We start from the raw sequence: 15,378 nt of genomic DNA, 5'->3' as shown, positions 1-15,378 counted from the left end.
TTGATGTCATTGGCTAAACTGTGCAGATACAGATGCTGTATTGAAAACTAGAACAGGAATGTGGGCTTGAGAGGGTTTTATTACATCACCTTTTCCTTTATACAGTCCCCTGCAGCCACCTTTGAGAAACATGGAGAGCATCTTCCACGGGGAGAAGGACGCTTTGGGGTGAGCCGAAGGAGACACAACTCCTCTGATGGATTTTTCAATAATGGGCCCCTCCGAGCTGCAGGAGGTAAGTACTGGATTGGGGTGCAGTCTGAGAGCAGCTATTTTGAAGTATTTTACAGAATTAAGAATTCTGCCAAATAGAAACATTTTCAAATCTGTATCTTTCAAAACATCCCATGAGAAATCTGCACTGTTCTGTTCTCCCATGACACGTGCCAAGGCCTTTAGGGGTTTCTGTGGAAGCTGTATATGCATTGTATAGCTTGGTTTATTTTTGGGGATAATCACACAGTAGTTTAATAAGCTTGGCCTAGGAGTTACTTAGAGAACAGTGACTTAACAAGAAAAACAGCCTGTTATTTCCAGTATTCTGCATGCAGTGTTGACGTTTTATTATTTGAATACTTATCTCCTTTTGTTTAGACTGCTGGCATCAGCCATCCCTTCTCCGCCATGACTCTGTAGATTCTGGTGTTTCTAAAGGAGCTCATGTTGGGCTTTCTGGCAGTCAGCCTGGCTGGCATGGTCCCTCGCGGGGCCATGATGGCGTGAACCAGCGTGGTGGAGGAGGAACTGGAGTTCATCGCCACTGGAATGGCAACTTCCATTCTCGGAAAAGTTCTGCCTTTCAAGAAAAGCTGCCTGTTGAAGCCAGGGAAGAGAAGAAGGAAGACAAAGAGCATTTGCAATTTGAGGAAGAAGACTTTGTAAGTGTGTAGCGTCTCAGTACAAGTGGCAGCTGTGAGAAGTTGGCTTTTCAGATTTCATTTTTATTATCATTGATAGATGGCTAGGATCTAGAGTTGCATTCCATTCCATGTTTGAGATCCCTACAGATCTAACAGTGATTCCAGTGCTTGCAAGATGCTAATTGATACCCAGAGACCTGGGGACTTGATGACCTTGTTGCATTGGTTTTGGGACAGTATTGAATTTTGTGGTTATTTTCAACTTGAAGACAGCTTTGTAACACTCAAGACAAATCTTCATTGGAACTCAGAAGGTGATGCTTTGATCTGCTACAAGAATAGTAGCTATGTTGTTGCCCTTGTGGCTTTGCTTACAAAGCCCTTTTTGCTCCTAAACACGTCTGTATAGCTTATCTTCAGTCTTCTTGCTGTTCCTGTCTCCTGTTCTGGTACATGCTGGTGTATGTGTGATAACCTCCCCCAGCCTGATGATGACGTGTGCCCAGACCTTTGCAACCATCTTTTTAAAAACATCTGGAATAGTATTTTCTTGTCTGAGATATTTTCTAGTCTCTCTGTGAATCATTGTTTCTTCAGCCATTTCTTCCATCAGTGTCTGCAGTTCATCAACCTTCTTTTTCCAGCATTCTGATCCACATGGCATTGTTAGTTATAATAGTTTCTTTTATCCTGGCTCTGTTTTTACTGGAATAACTTTAGTTTTCAAAACTTCTCCAAGTATGAAGATGTAAGCACCATTTCTGCTTTTTCTTTCCAATTTAGTTTCTTCTTGTCCTGTTGTCACCCCTTACGAAGATCTAATTTTTATCATACCATGATTTTTGCTTTTTGCATCTTGTTTCTCACTTTTCTCCAGGCTCTTGTATCAGTTTAATGAGGCCAACATTGTCTGTACCTTTCCAGTAACTCAATCTCTCCTCCTAATGTGATTCCTCCAACTTCATCTTCAGTGCTCAAGCCATTGCTGACTTCAGTCAGGAGAGTTTCTAGTGGTAGTGTGCACACTTGTGTAGATCATCTTGAGCTTTTTGCTGCCTTCTTCAGTTTTTATATTTGGAAGGCTGTTTATATCTGAAGTTCTCATGGCAGTTTGATGTTACTGCTTCTGTTTGGAAGGTTAGAAGTTGGTGTGAAATATAGGAATGTCATGCAGATGCTTCAGGACAGAATCTAATGTCTCAGCCTAAATTGCTACAAGAGCCAGTTAGATTTAAACTGCTGGGTTTTTCACTGGAGTGCCTAGGGAGTGATTGCATGCTCTTGTTCAGCTGCTTCTGCTGTAGGAGTGGTAGCCTGCATCAGAGCTTGGTTAACACCTGGAGATCAACGATGAAGCTTACCTGTAGATTTCTGTTAATGTGATTTCTCAAGCATGCTATAAGCTGGCTCTTTAGACTGTCAAAAGCCTCTTGAAATGTAGGAAGTTATTGTAATGATTGCAACTGCACTGTTGTAGTCAATCCGAATCTTTCTTCATTCTCTTCAGTGCCTTGATAAGTGTCTTTCTCCAACCACATGGCTGTTTTTTCTGTAAATATATTTTTCTTTTTTTTCTCTGAAGAAGGTAATACCTTGCACCTACTGTCTAGTAGCAGACTTTGCTAAACAACTCTCCCATCGCCTTTGCCATAGTGGTGAAACTAAGGTATACCGTGGTTAAGTATGTAGCTTTTAGGCCTGTGTGGCTGACAGAGTGGGAATGCTTCCCTGTAAAACAGGCTGTTGTTCTGAGTTCTGTGGTGTAAGCACCACTGCTATAAAACTGACCTGTAACTAAAAAGTGAAGCACTGAAACAGGAATTTCTAGGGTCTGAGGAAGGAATTCATGCTATGGTGTAACATTTGTTCCTAATTCTTATAGAACAGGAATGCCTACTACTTCAGAAGCTTGTTATTGGAGACTTATTCTGTAGCTGTAGTAACTAACATGAAGAATTCATTAAAAAGAGGAAAAAGATGGCTTTTTTTTACTGAACTTATTTGGTACAGGGGAAGAGGAATAGCTAATCGGGAGCACTTGTCTTTGAATACTTGGATTTTCTGTACTCTTCTTTGAGCTTGAACATGTCCTTAGTTCTCCCACTAAGTTCTGATACTGAATCAAAGGTAAGTCTGCAGAGAACAGTGGATCTGAATGCAGTTTTGCCCTGAAAAGTGAATTCTGAAGCTCAACATGAATAGTTGAGCTTTTTTGTCTATAAATACATAGATTTTTTTCATTTTTCTTTTTTACTAGGAACCTAACATTGCCAAGCAGATGATTAAATGCCTGAATCTTTTATGGGTATATCAGTTTATTGTGTAGTAGAACACTGAAGGGCCTCTCCTCAATTTTCTAATAGTTCTGTTGGAAGTACTGCAAAAGCAAATGAGAATATGAGCTTTTCAGGTGTCTTCTGCAGAGCATTCTTCTTCTAATTCGGGTGCTGTTCAGAGAAATAGACTGTAGTCTCCTCGAAGCATGTTACAGTAATACAAAATCTTTATTTGTTACATGCAATATAATGAATATACTCAGTTGCATGTTTTGTTTATTTACAGCCATCTTTGAATCCAGAGGCTGGAAGACACAACAACCAGAACAAACCTTTAGGGACACCTTCCGGAGTATGGGGTAGGTGAAGTTATTTACATTGCTGTCTGGAATGCTGACGTCAAAGCAGAAAGTGATAAATATTATGAGCTCTATAAATTATTCTGCTCTAGAAAATGTTTGGCCTGAGAAGTACAAATTGTTTTCTTTACACAGACACTGCATCTCTTAAGGTGCAAGTTACACAAAATATTTTTTGGTGAGTTAACAGCTGATCCATGGTTGCTCAAAAAAGTACTAATCTGTTCTGATCTCTGTTTTATAGTGGAACGCTGTTAGCTGGCGTCACTGTTGGTTTTTCACTTCTGCGTGAAGGGAGCTGTTGTAGTTAAGTGAAAAATGATTGGAGTTTAATATCCTCATCTAATATCTTTTCTCAAAACTGAAACAAAAGAATATCAGGTGTAATGTCTAAGGTTTAAAGGGGAGAAACTGTAGCATTATACTAAACCTGTTATGAAACAGAGCATTTGTATTTCAAATTCTGTTTGATTTTTACAGAAAACCCCCCTAGTGCCAAGCAACCTACCAAGATGCTGGTCATCAAAAAGGTTTCAAAAGAGGATCCTGCTGCTGCCTTCTCAGCTGCATTTACATCGCCTGTTTCTCACCTGGCAAATGGCAACAAAGCCACCACCATTGTCCCAAGTGTCTACAAAAATCTGGTTCCTAAACCTGCAGCTCCTCCTTCCAAGGTACAAGGGGTTCCAGCCAAGTTAGTGAACTGTAGATCAAGGCAAAAGTCTCTCCGTGGACGTGGGAATTATGTCTAACAAACGAGTTAGAATACAGTTGTTTCTAAGATACAGGCCTTTACAGTAGAGTCTACTACAAGGAATAACTACTAGGGTAGTTATTTCCTGTTAAAATGCTGTTTGGTCTTTTCCATATAGAGAACTAACCTTCGTTCTGATTATACTAATGTTTGAGTGTGTGTGTATTCTGATGTGATAGACAAATCCTTATCTTAAATAAGCAATGGTAGAGAATAGGAACGTGTACAGAAGATGCGTTTGAATTGTTCACACCTTAAATCAAATTAAATTGTTCACCTTAAATAATCCTTGCTAGGTTACAGTATTTTCAGTTTTGAGCCTTTAAGAAAATCTGAAGAAGTAATTGATATTGTGCTTTAATTCTTTCACTGGAAAAGAGCAGGTTAAAAAAAAGTAAGCCATTTTTTGTTCCTTAGTTCTAGGCTGAACTTGCCCATTTTCTTCAGGGAATCTACATGTACAGATGCTCTAGAAATTTTGTAGGTTTGATAGTACAAGTATTTAAGAAGTTAAGGAAAATTATTCGTTCTTTAAAAAACCATGTGCAGATACTCGAGTTCTAAAATGTGCTAATTGCTAATGCTGGCTGCTGCACTGCTGCAGAACCTCTGTGATTAGCATAGAAAGTCTTACACTGTTCAAAGATGAAAGAATAACAACTCTTTCTATGCGGAAGCAAGTCCAGAATTTCTTACCCTTTTGTAAGTTGTTCTTAATTCAGACCAATTTCTGCCAACTTGAGGAGGAATCCTAATAGTTAAAATGATAATCAAATAAGGTAATCTAAACCTTTATTCCTTTACATGGGATAAATTGGCCTAACATAAAGAGTTATCAGTAGAAGAGTTTTCTGTTCACTGAATCAACCCATTACGTATTTCAGACCATATCCATACTTGCTCAGAATAGCTGAGTAAGATGGAGTTGTAGTGCAGGGAGTCTAATGCGGCTGTCACTTGCCCTCGTACAGCTTGGTTGATGAAAGTGTCCATACAGCCATATAGTTTTTAGTCTGGATGTTTTAAGTGGTGTTTGAAACAAAAAGCCAAAGGTATTGTTTGTCCAAACCATTGCATTGTGTCTTTGATTGCTTCAAAGCAAAGAGTACTTCAGTGAAAAGGAGTGCATACTGCTTTTCTAAATTTGCTGCTGTTATTTTTGTGGGTACAGATAATTGTGAGGTTGGAAATCTAGTGCTGTACCAGCAGTAGAGCTTAAGAGATTGAAATTTACTTCTGAAAGCTGTATAAAGCTTTCTGTGCTGCTACATGTATACCCATTACTGCTACGTGTATACCCATTGCCTTGAAATCGTGGAAGTCAAACATAAATATTTTCATAGCTATTAGCCCTTGCTGTGTTGTTGCCATTGCACTTGTTTTCATTACTTCTAAAACCCTTTGCAGAAGTTTTTCTGTTAATTCAGTCTAGAAGAGCTGCTCCTGAAGCTTTTCCAAACTGTTCTCTGAAATTACCCTTTAAATTTTAATTCTTTATTGAAACAAACAAACAAAAAAATACATTGATCTGTGCTCACAGTTGGAACAAACCCTCTGATTTTTATAGATAATTTAAAAAGTATGATGAGGCTTTTGGAGACAGTCTTGCGACTGTGGTATGAGAGTTCAACTAATGTTAACAATGCAGGGTTTGTTTTGGGGGGGATTTTGAGTTTTGACATGTTTCTCACTTGTTCTAGCTTATATATTTAATTCAGAATTATGGCCACATGTTATGGTAGCTGCCTCACTTCCTTTTGGTGAAGGATATTCTGTTCAGAGGTGTGGATTACACCTGGATTCATACCATAGTTATGACAATACTGATAACGCGTTAAAAGCTATTGGGCTAGTGGAGCAGGTATTGACTCATGATGTGTGGCAGCTCCCAGGAGATCACAGTCATGTTAATTGTGATATAAATGTGTTCTCTGCTCATTAAGTGTGCATGCATTGACACAGTGCTGTGATTGTAGAGGGAGTGTGGTGCTGCTCATTGGTGGGGATTTCAACAGCTAGGAGTTGTGTGCTGTCTCATCAACAGCTTGTGTGTTAGTGAATGATGACCACTGATAGAGGTAAAGGTGGAGGGCTGCGTGTCCTTAAGTAGAAACGCGTGCCCAATGCCTTTGTCTAAAGGTAGAGACAGAAGCGGTGGTAGGCTGCGTTATCCTGAAGACTCCAGAAAGTTGTGTGGAAGCTCTAGTGCATAAAGCATTAGAGGAGTCAGAACACTCCTTTTGACAGAGTCAGCAGTACTGGAAAGCTGTCAGAGGCAAACTGGATGAAATATGCTTGTTAGCTGTACCAAAGGAGGAGAACACGGTGGCAGTGATAGAAGCACCTTCTTCCTTTGGATGTGGCTGAATTGCTCGCAGTTGAGCGGTGAGTGAAGGGCATAATATGCAAGCAATTCTTTTTGATGCTCAGCTGTGGCTGTTGCCCTTGAATCCAGCAGTCTCTCTAAAAAAGTAACAGTCATCAGTGTTTGAATTTGTGTAAGCTGCCACTTTGTGGAAGGTGGGAGAATAACAATTAGCAGCCAAGAGCCAGGTACCTCAACAAGTGCATCCATGCAGAGGGAAGCTTCTTGTTAAACTAATTCTCCACTCCTAAGAAACTTACCACGGGCAATATTGTAGAGACCAGGGTTTTTTCTGGGTTTGAAAGAGATGTTTGGAATCTAGTATGAGCGCCGAATTATTTATTCAGCACTGTGGACTACTTTTAAAGTTGGTGTGGAAGGCTATTAATGGGAATGGAATGATGGTCTCCTCTGGCGATGTGTTTATTTTAAGAGGAATAAAATAACCCAATGGAGAGAGAGAGAACACAGTGAAATTATGGCTTCTGCTTTCATTGCTCACGGAATACAAGATATATTTTATGTCAGACACGACTTAATCACACCGTGCATGAATTATTTTGCTATCAAGTTGGCTTCAGAAGTGTAATGGTTCAGAGGAACCGTTATGCCTTAACGCTTTGACAAATGTATTTGTTACGCTGCTTGATACAAGTCCTTTGTATGAGTCATGGTAATAAGAGCTGTCACTTCAGTGTTCGTCCTTGGTTGACAAGACAGGCCCAAGAAAAATCTTCCAAGTAACAAAAAGTAATCTTGAAGTCTTAGCTTTTCAGCCAGGTTGCCATTGTATCTAAGGGACGCTGCAGAGAGTATCCAGAGCAAAACAGTATGTGCCCATCCATTTTATTGAACTGCCTACTTACTGTTACGTGTTTGGCTAAATCAGTGCAGTGATGGACACGTCCAGAGCCCTAGGAAATTTACATTCTCGGCTTAGACAGAAAGATTCCTTGAGATGCTTCTTTCTTACATAGGGGAAGTTCCTGTCAAGTGAAGCAAACCTTTTATTTGTGGCATACAGTGTTCCTATATGAAACATGGATTTAATTGGGATCTTTGCTTCCTATCTGCGGCTACCTGCAAGATGCACTGATTCCTTCAGTGGGTGATTCGTTAATGAAGAGTAGCATTGGATTTTCTCCTTAGGCTCCACCTGCTTTTTTTTTGTTAGAGGGTCATGCCTGTGAAGCAGAACTTGCTATGGCTTGGAGGAAACAGGAGATGATAATGGGGAAAAGCAGTGTATTTAGAGGTGAAGTTGCTGGGAATGTTCTTGGAGAGGGAGGAGAAAAATCCACGCAACAGACAATTTCTGTCAGTGCAGTTTTTGCTTTACTGCTTGCAAGCAACCCATCCTAGTGTCTTACCTCTTATTGTCTTTTGTGTTCTTTTCAACGTAGCCAAGTCCATGGAAAGCCAACAGAAATGAACACAAGCCAGGCTCACTTTCCTCCAGCCGTGACTCTGCCTTTACCAGTCCAGTGTCTGTAACCAAACCAGCGGTACTGGCAAGTGGCTCAGTCCTCACCTCTCCCAAAGAGGTAAGAAATGGGGTTTGGGTGTAGGAGGGGAACTTCATCACTGTCACCCACTGTAGCTTCAACAAAATAAGATTTTTCTACATGTGATACCTAGCTTTGTAGCCCTGAGGGATGACTCACTTGTACATTCTTAGCACATCTTTAGTGCGTCTTTGACACACTAAATTAAGTGATCTGGTTGTAAAGCTATTGCCATTAGCTTTTACCCAAACATACTAGAATTTCTTTCCAATTTAAAAATAAATAAACAACCTCATACTTAATAGCCTTGTGTTGTTAGACACACATGGAGTTATGAGATTGCAGATACCAAGAAAAGATGTGCACTGAAAGATAAACTGATTCCCGTGCTGTTCTTCAATACTTTATAGGAAAAGAAAATGAAAGTGATCTGCCTTGCTGCTTTTCTGTAGGAAAACAACAGCACAAGCAATGAGCTTTAAGGGGTTCAGCCTGTATACATGTCTTCAGCTTAGTGTCTGTTTTTAATATTGGTAGGAGGTAATCTGCTGAGGCTAAAGCTGGCTTACCTCTGTTTTTGGTCTGATGTGTGGAGTGAATCTCCAAATGTAAATTACTTAACACTTCACTGGTAACTATGATTTGATGTGTTTTGGCCAGCATTCCTATGGTTCACTTCATAGCTTGTATGCAAAATGCTGTTCTGAATCTTGAAATTCAATGAAGCTTAATAGAAAAGTGACATTGAATAACTTTTCCCCATCGTGAACCAGAAGTTGGTGGTCATATTTAAAAAGTATTAAAATCAATAATTGACTAATTTAGAAAATATGTAATCTGTGTTGTCTGCATTTCAAGTGTAATAGCTTATGGGGGGGGCTTTTGAAGTGTTTGTTTTGGGGTTTTTTTAGTTGTACATTTGACTTTCTCCTTTACAAAACCTACATTGTCATCTTTATGGTTCTCTGCTTTGTGGGCTTTACTTTGAAACAGACTGTGCTTTTCTGCTTTAGCTGCTGCTGAGTATAAAAGCAGTCATTAAAAGCATTAGTTAAAAAGCCTGCATCTGTCACTTGGAGAAATAGATCTGATGCTGTACCCCTTCTTACCTTTTGTCTGTCCTTAGACTCAGTCCTTTGTACTACTGGCAGCCTTCCTTTTTGTGTAATACACAGTAGAGTACAGACACCTTTACAGTATAAATATGTAAGTCATATAGGCTTTTACCTCAAGGTAGGTACCAATGAAACATGCACTTTGTATCATACAGTAGTAACACAAGCAGTCTGGCTATGTTTTTCTTTCCATCTAAAAAAGCTGTGGCTGAAACTTTAGTCAGCAAAGCTGTCGGATACTCTTCTGACAGGAATAGGGCAGCTGAGCTTTTTCTCAGAGACAGCAATACTTCCTTTAATACTACTTCTGTTACCAGCATCAGTCAACTACACGGAAAGTGCTTGAATTCCTCCCAGCTAAAATTGAACATTTGTAATATGTTTTTCTCTGAATCTATTGGAGACTGGCAGTATGGAAGCACAGGGCCGTAGCCAGCAAATAATATGGTAATCCCAGCTCTGCAGGACTACTACAATCTGTGTCCTTTTATTTCTGAGATAGGGGTAAAGTCTCCCCTGCAGAAGTGTTGAAAATAATACCTTTGATCGTAAGAGACCACAATGTCTTGTAAACTAAAAGGTCCTGGGTAGCACTGGCACTGTGTCTTAGCCAGTCCAAGGCAACAAATTCAAGATTCAGTCTGAAATCTTAAAATGTCATAGGATGACTCATTTTCTATGAGTAATTGCCCCTGTTCATAAACTGGTGTCTGGACACACTGGTTGTTTTACATTGTTCTCATTTAGAATATCTGAGAGATGCCTTGATATTTCATTCAAATGGCTAAACCTTCCTTTCGAAAAGATGCCAAAAACCAACGACCTGTACAACTTTACCTAACGTTCTCTTCTAGTATTATAAAGCCTTCTAGAGAAAGTAATGAATAAAATGAGAACAGAAATGAAATTCAGTTCCCTTTCAGTACTGTTATTTCTTGCAAAAAGCTCAAGCGCTTTAGCAGAGTATTCAGAATTACCTGCAAATACCTACTTTTCATTTTCTGTGTTCACTGCCACCTTCTGTCACTTGCAGTCAAACTAATTACCACGTGGAGAGCTTTAAGTACTACAGTAGCTTCTTATCCTAACATTCGGTCGTTTGTCTTTTGCCACTGTTGATTTGTTCAATACGGTGTCAAATAGGGCAAAATCTGAGAAGGCTACCTGAGAAAAGTGAGACATTATGTTCAGCACACGCTTCCCTCAAAGGCATCATTGCACACCAGTGTTTTACGTGCAACAGGCATGAGAAATACAAGCAGCTGTTGCTGCCTGGTTATGTTTGCTAAATATTTTAGTTCCCTTGATCTTTGCTCAGAGCACCGTGTGGTATGATAACAACACTTCTTTATAGAGGAGATTTATTTTTGAGAGCCTGAATTTACAACCCTCCCACCTTAGTTTAAAAAAAAAAAAAAAAAAAAGAGAGGGGAGAAGCTACAGGGTTTAGGAAGTTGTACTCTTTTTTTAATTGAGAAAAAGATAAAAATCAAAGCCAGTTAGTAAAGGAAAAGAATGTCTGTGCATATAAAAATCTAGTGTCAGGTATCCACACAAGTAGCTAAATTCCTCACCTTAGAGCAGCCAGCCATGAGGTCCATGTATGAGCAGAAGGTTGGGATACTGGGAGGTTTTTCGTGACGTTTTAGATTTCTTTGCATGGCCAGTCACAATGATGAAATATTAAATTGAAAGCTCAGCTCATCTTGGTTATCACTGTGTTAATTGCACTGTCATGGCTGGGGCACTGCCAATGTGCAAGATGATGTGCCTTATGCCTGGCTCAAAGACTGAAGATAATTGAGAAAGGAAAACATTGTGGAAGAGTATGTAAGGTTACCTTGGGTTCAAGAATTCAGCTGAGCAGATTTCCTACAGGTCAAGGGCTGTCTGTGCCTGGCCATGCACAGAACCATCTGGGCTCCCATGAGTGTTCGTAGGCAGGAATCGGCAGTGTGCTCTCTAGTGGAGGAGACAGGCTGTGGTTGTTTAATGTCCAGTTGGTTAAAGATGTGCCGCTCCCTGAAAAGAGATTCTCAGCCCAGAGTTTAATTTCAGGGTAGAGGCAACCAGGATGGCTTAATACACAAATTTGAACAGAGTCTGAGCTCCCTAATTTTATAATCTTTGTGGACCGAGTCCTACATGAAGCTCTCTGCCCACATTTTCTGTTGTAGTCCTCAGCGTTACATGAGAGAGAGTTACGTTGCCAAGGAACAAAATAAATGTATTCTTGGCCACATTGACACCTAGGGAAAGAAAAAAAAATAGAGTTGGTAGTGATAGGTGGGAGCATAATGTGCTGATAAGGGAAGAACGGGGTATACAACACCAGTCACATCAGTCACTACTTTGATGGACATCTGAGATTAGACTTCTTTAGGAGTTAAGAGCTAAGAACTGATGAGCATTTAATAATACAGATCCTGAAAAGGGCCTGATCTTTGGAAGAGTGCACACTATAAAGTTTCCATGTTCTGCCTTCTTTGTCTAGAGTCCTTCCAGCACCACCCCTCCTATCGAGATCTGCTCTTCACGCTTGATGAAGCTGATGCGTCGCACCACTGATAAAAAGAGCGAATTCTTGAAGGCACTGAAAGATGATAGGAATGGGGAGATCACAGAGAGCAGAGAATGTGACAAGCTGGATGATGTAAGATCACTGTCCTTACTGATCACTGTTTTTAAGGAGTTGAGTACTGAAAAAAGCAGTATATGTAATTGAGGCTGTGGGCGTGGAAATGAATGACGTCCCTTGCTCTGACACACATGCCAGCAGAGGTAGTGAGCAGCACTGTGATGAAAGAAGATGCATAATGTGATGAAATGCGAAAGGATAAATAATAAATGGAGGTGGGAGGGAAGGTGTGACAGATGATGAAGGTAATCTGGGTCTTTGTAAGAATTCTGTAAGGGATGGAACAATACTGTCTTTGATTTCAAACTTCATGGCAAGCTACATTCACAGGAAAGTTGAATTCAGTGCTTGTAAAAATGTGTAGAATAGAGGCTTAAGCCTCAGGCTTGGACCAGAATCCTAAATGTGCAAGTCTGTGGCTTAATGTGCATGTCGATGGCATCCTTAAGAGTGGGGTTTTCATGGTTTTCTTATGCTGTGAAGGCACTGATGATGGTTTTGCAGTGCCAGCCCTTACTCCCCTGACATCAAAGTGCAGTCCACGAAAGTGTCATCCATATCATGTTGTCTTGTCACAGATAGGGAGAAGCTGCTTTCAAGTCATTGTCCATCCAGGCTCTGTTGAAAGCCTTGACTCAGAAGGCCTTGGTTCACACCCAAGAGCAGAAGCTTGGACTTGAAAGTGTGATGTCATTGTGTTCTCTGCGCACTTTGCTTTTATTTTTCTTTAGATGGAGAGCAACAGCACACCAGAACCAAAGGAAAACTGGGAAGAGAATTGCCATCAAAATGGCCTTTCTCTCCCTTTGCCAGAGGAGGGGGAAAACCTCTCTCATTCATTGGAAGCAGAACACAGGTAAGGAAATAGCCAAGTAAGGTGTCTGGAGTAAAAGAGGGCGAGTCCTCGGACTGTGCAAGAAGGAAACTATTTCAAAGAACATTCAGAGAAGTACACAAAGCTGAAAAGCAGGTGTGGGTTCCGTTTCTGTTTGCTGGTGGTGGAGTCTTCAGGTAAAACAAACACTGATGACAGCTGAGCCAAGACTTTGCCAAGGTCTGTAATTAAATTCCTGCACTTCCCTAGTGCCACATCCTTGTGCGTTAATGCTGCCTAGAGATTTACCTGCCCACATGGTGAGGCAATATAAACCTAGTGTAATTCCAATTAATTTATTACTAGGTATCTTAAAGGTAATGATCTGGGTTATGAATCAGATATTTGCATACTCATACGCACTGGTTTCTCTCTGTCTACCCTTGGAATACTCTTGTGCTGCTTTAAATTCTGTAAAGGTAGCAGAGAGTTAAGAAAATTCTTAATTTATATCTCAGTGTGTATCTTACTTCAGTGAGTAAGTGAACCTGTGAGCAGGTGGTGTAAGCGGATAGCAACTTTTAGAAGATCCTGAGCTGAGATGCTAGTTTGTCTCACATCCTTCTTCAGCGTCCTTGGGTTGAATTTCAGATCTGTTTGGTTTTTTTTTCCTTCTGCCAGACTAGTTATTTACCCATTGTACGGAAATGCTGATGATTAAATATTTGTAGAAGACATCGAGTAAGAAAAATATTGGGTAAACGCTGAACATTAAGTGGTCTGTAGTGCAGAATATTCCCTGGTGAATTCAAAGTAATTTAGTAGAAAACCTTGTGCTTCATGGACAGACTGTTCTCACCTTTGCCTTTGTTCTGTTGCTTTAATTCCTGTGCCCTTTTTTTCACGAATCAGGTTATTGAAAGAAATGGGATGGCAGGAATATCCTGAAAATGATGAGAATTACCTTCCCCTCACAGAGGATGAGCTCAAAGAGTTCCAAATTAAATCAGAGCAGGTATGTTCATAACTCTTGCCATTCATGCGTAAGTCTTCTGTATTGCGATGGCTAGGATGTTCTAGAAGACTAAGAGCAGAAATGAAACTGGATTGCAGTTGATGACTTTACATTATCTCTAGAGAGCACATGTATATACATACTAGTGAACATAGAGCCGGTGTCCACAGGTGACAGCTACTCTCCATACTTGTGTTTATTTTAAAACTTACTTTCATTCCCACAGCGAAGAAGAAACGGATTTGGAAAGAATGGATTTCTTCAGGGCCGCAGCTCCAGCCTGTTCCACTGGAGAAGCACTTTTAAGACAAAGATTGAGGACTCGGAAACAGAAACTAGTAGCAGCGAGACTTCAGATGACGATGCCTGAGGGTGGGCACAAGAAAATTAAAATAAATAAAACCAACCCAATAAACTCAGTTCATAGTTCAACATGTGTTTGGGGTTGTATAAACTAAACAGAGTTTATTCTGTCTCCAGTCTGTTCAGTTTTTTCTTCTGTTGATACTTCATGCACAAGGGAAATAATTGTATCCCAAAGAAGAGAGAAATTGGCTTCTTTAGCTTTTTCTTTTGGTTTTGCCCTAATGCTTAATAGAAGTTTGTGCAGCTAGCAAATTTTGACAGAAATCCCTTGTGGGGCAGTGCACAAGTTCAGTCTGGTAAGCAGGATACAAGTGGCTGACTGATCTTTGCAACAACAAGCTTCTAACAGTGCCGCCCGCATTACACAATGCCGTGCGGTAACAATGTGCTAAAACAATCATTGTCAATGACAAAATGGCTATTGAAGTTCTAATTATGTTAAATTAATGCTAATAACATGAATTTTTTATTTTATTTTATTTTTTTTTTGGCGGCTCGGGGAGCTTCATCACTTAACCAGGCGTTTGTGGTTTTCTTTTTTTGGGTACAGCTGTAAAATATTTGGATATAGGAATTGTTTGTGTTCTTCTTCTTGCAGCCTTGATATTCAGGGTGGATTGTAAAATATAAATTTTTTGTGAGATTTCAAAGATTAAGATTATTTTGATAACATTATTTACAGATTTAAAAAAGTGACTATCACATTGAGTCTGTATGAGGGGGAAAAACTACTGCATCAAAAATAACTAACTTGGAATAAATATTTTGCATCAGTTTGCCAATTCTAATTGTCTTTCTTATGTAAGAAAAGCTTTCCTCTAAAGGGATGTGCAACTTTGGGGTTTGAATAGCGCTGGGGATAAAGAGCTGCTTCTCCCACTGTGTGTTTTCCACTTGGCAAACATTGCTGTAGTGCTGGGACTGCAGAAGCTGAACTCTTCCTTTACAAAGGGAGAGGGAGAGAACAATGGAGAGATGGCAGCCCACGTTTGTTTTGTTGTTTTTGGTTTTTTTTTTTAAGGAATTAAAGAAAATAATTTGAATTATCTTCCACTCAAGCAGTTTGCTTTATTTTCTGCTTCATACGAAATAGTGGAGCTCGACTGGTCGGTGTCACTGCCTGTTCCTGGTGCAATGCTGCTGTCTGTGTTCACAATGTGGCAAGGGAATGTCTGAATCCAAAGCTGTTTTCATTGAAATCTTTTTTAAAAAATCATGAAAACATTTCTATTAGATTAAAAAGGATTTTACAAACAACTCAGGTGTGGCCTAAGCTATTTCAGTGTCGGTTCAGCTGGTACACAGCCCGTG

The 15,378-nt window shown here is 39.9% G+C and overlaps 1 protein-coding gene across 3 annotated transcripts in view; it reads left to right on the top strand.

Annotated features, from left to right (window-relative positions):
* GPBP1L1 (GC-rich promoter binding protein 1 like 1) overlaps nt 1-15,328 on the top strand; it is a 32,128-nt gene extending 16,800 nt beyond the window's left edge. For 2 of the 3 annotated variants that reach the window (XM_046944494.1, XM_040704664.2), the window contains exons 4-12: nt 106-235; nt 595-878; nt 3,423-3,495; nt 3,976-4,169; nt 8,018-8,158; nt 11,729-11,887; nt 12,604-12,728; nt 13,599-13,701; nt 13,928-14,849. In XM_046944494.1, coding sequence (XP_046800450.1) covers nt 106-235; nt 595-878; nt 3,423-3,495; nt 3,976-4,169; nt 8,018-8,158; nt 11,729-11,887; nt 12,604-12,728; nt 13,599-13,701; nt 13,928-14,071 — 1,353 coding nt within the window. In that variant the 3' untranslated portion in view covers nt 14,072-14,849. Of the gene's footprint in view, nt 1-105; nt 236-594; nt 879-3,422; nt 3,496-3,975; nt 4,170-8,017; nt 8,159-11,728; nt 11,888-12,603; nt 12,729-13,598; nt 13,702-13,927 lie in introns of all 3 variants that reach the window. The other variant, NM_001277583.2, reaches the window with a different exon arrangement.
* The last annotated feature ends 50 nt before the right edge of the window (nt 15,329-15,378 follow it).

This window comes from Gallus gallus, chromosome 8 (genome assembly GCF_016699485.2).
Source record: "Gallus gallus isolate bGalGal1 chromosome 8, bGalGal1.mat.broiler.GRCg7b, whole genome shotgun sequence".
Classification (NCBI taxonomy): Eukaryota; Metazoa; Chordata; class Aves; order Galliformes; family Phasianidae; genus Gallus; species Gallus gallus.
The sequence above is the reverse complement of the archived record's forward strand: the minus strand, read 5'-3'. Positions and strand labels throughout refer to the sequence as shown.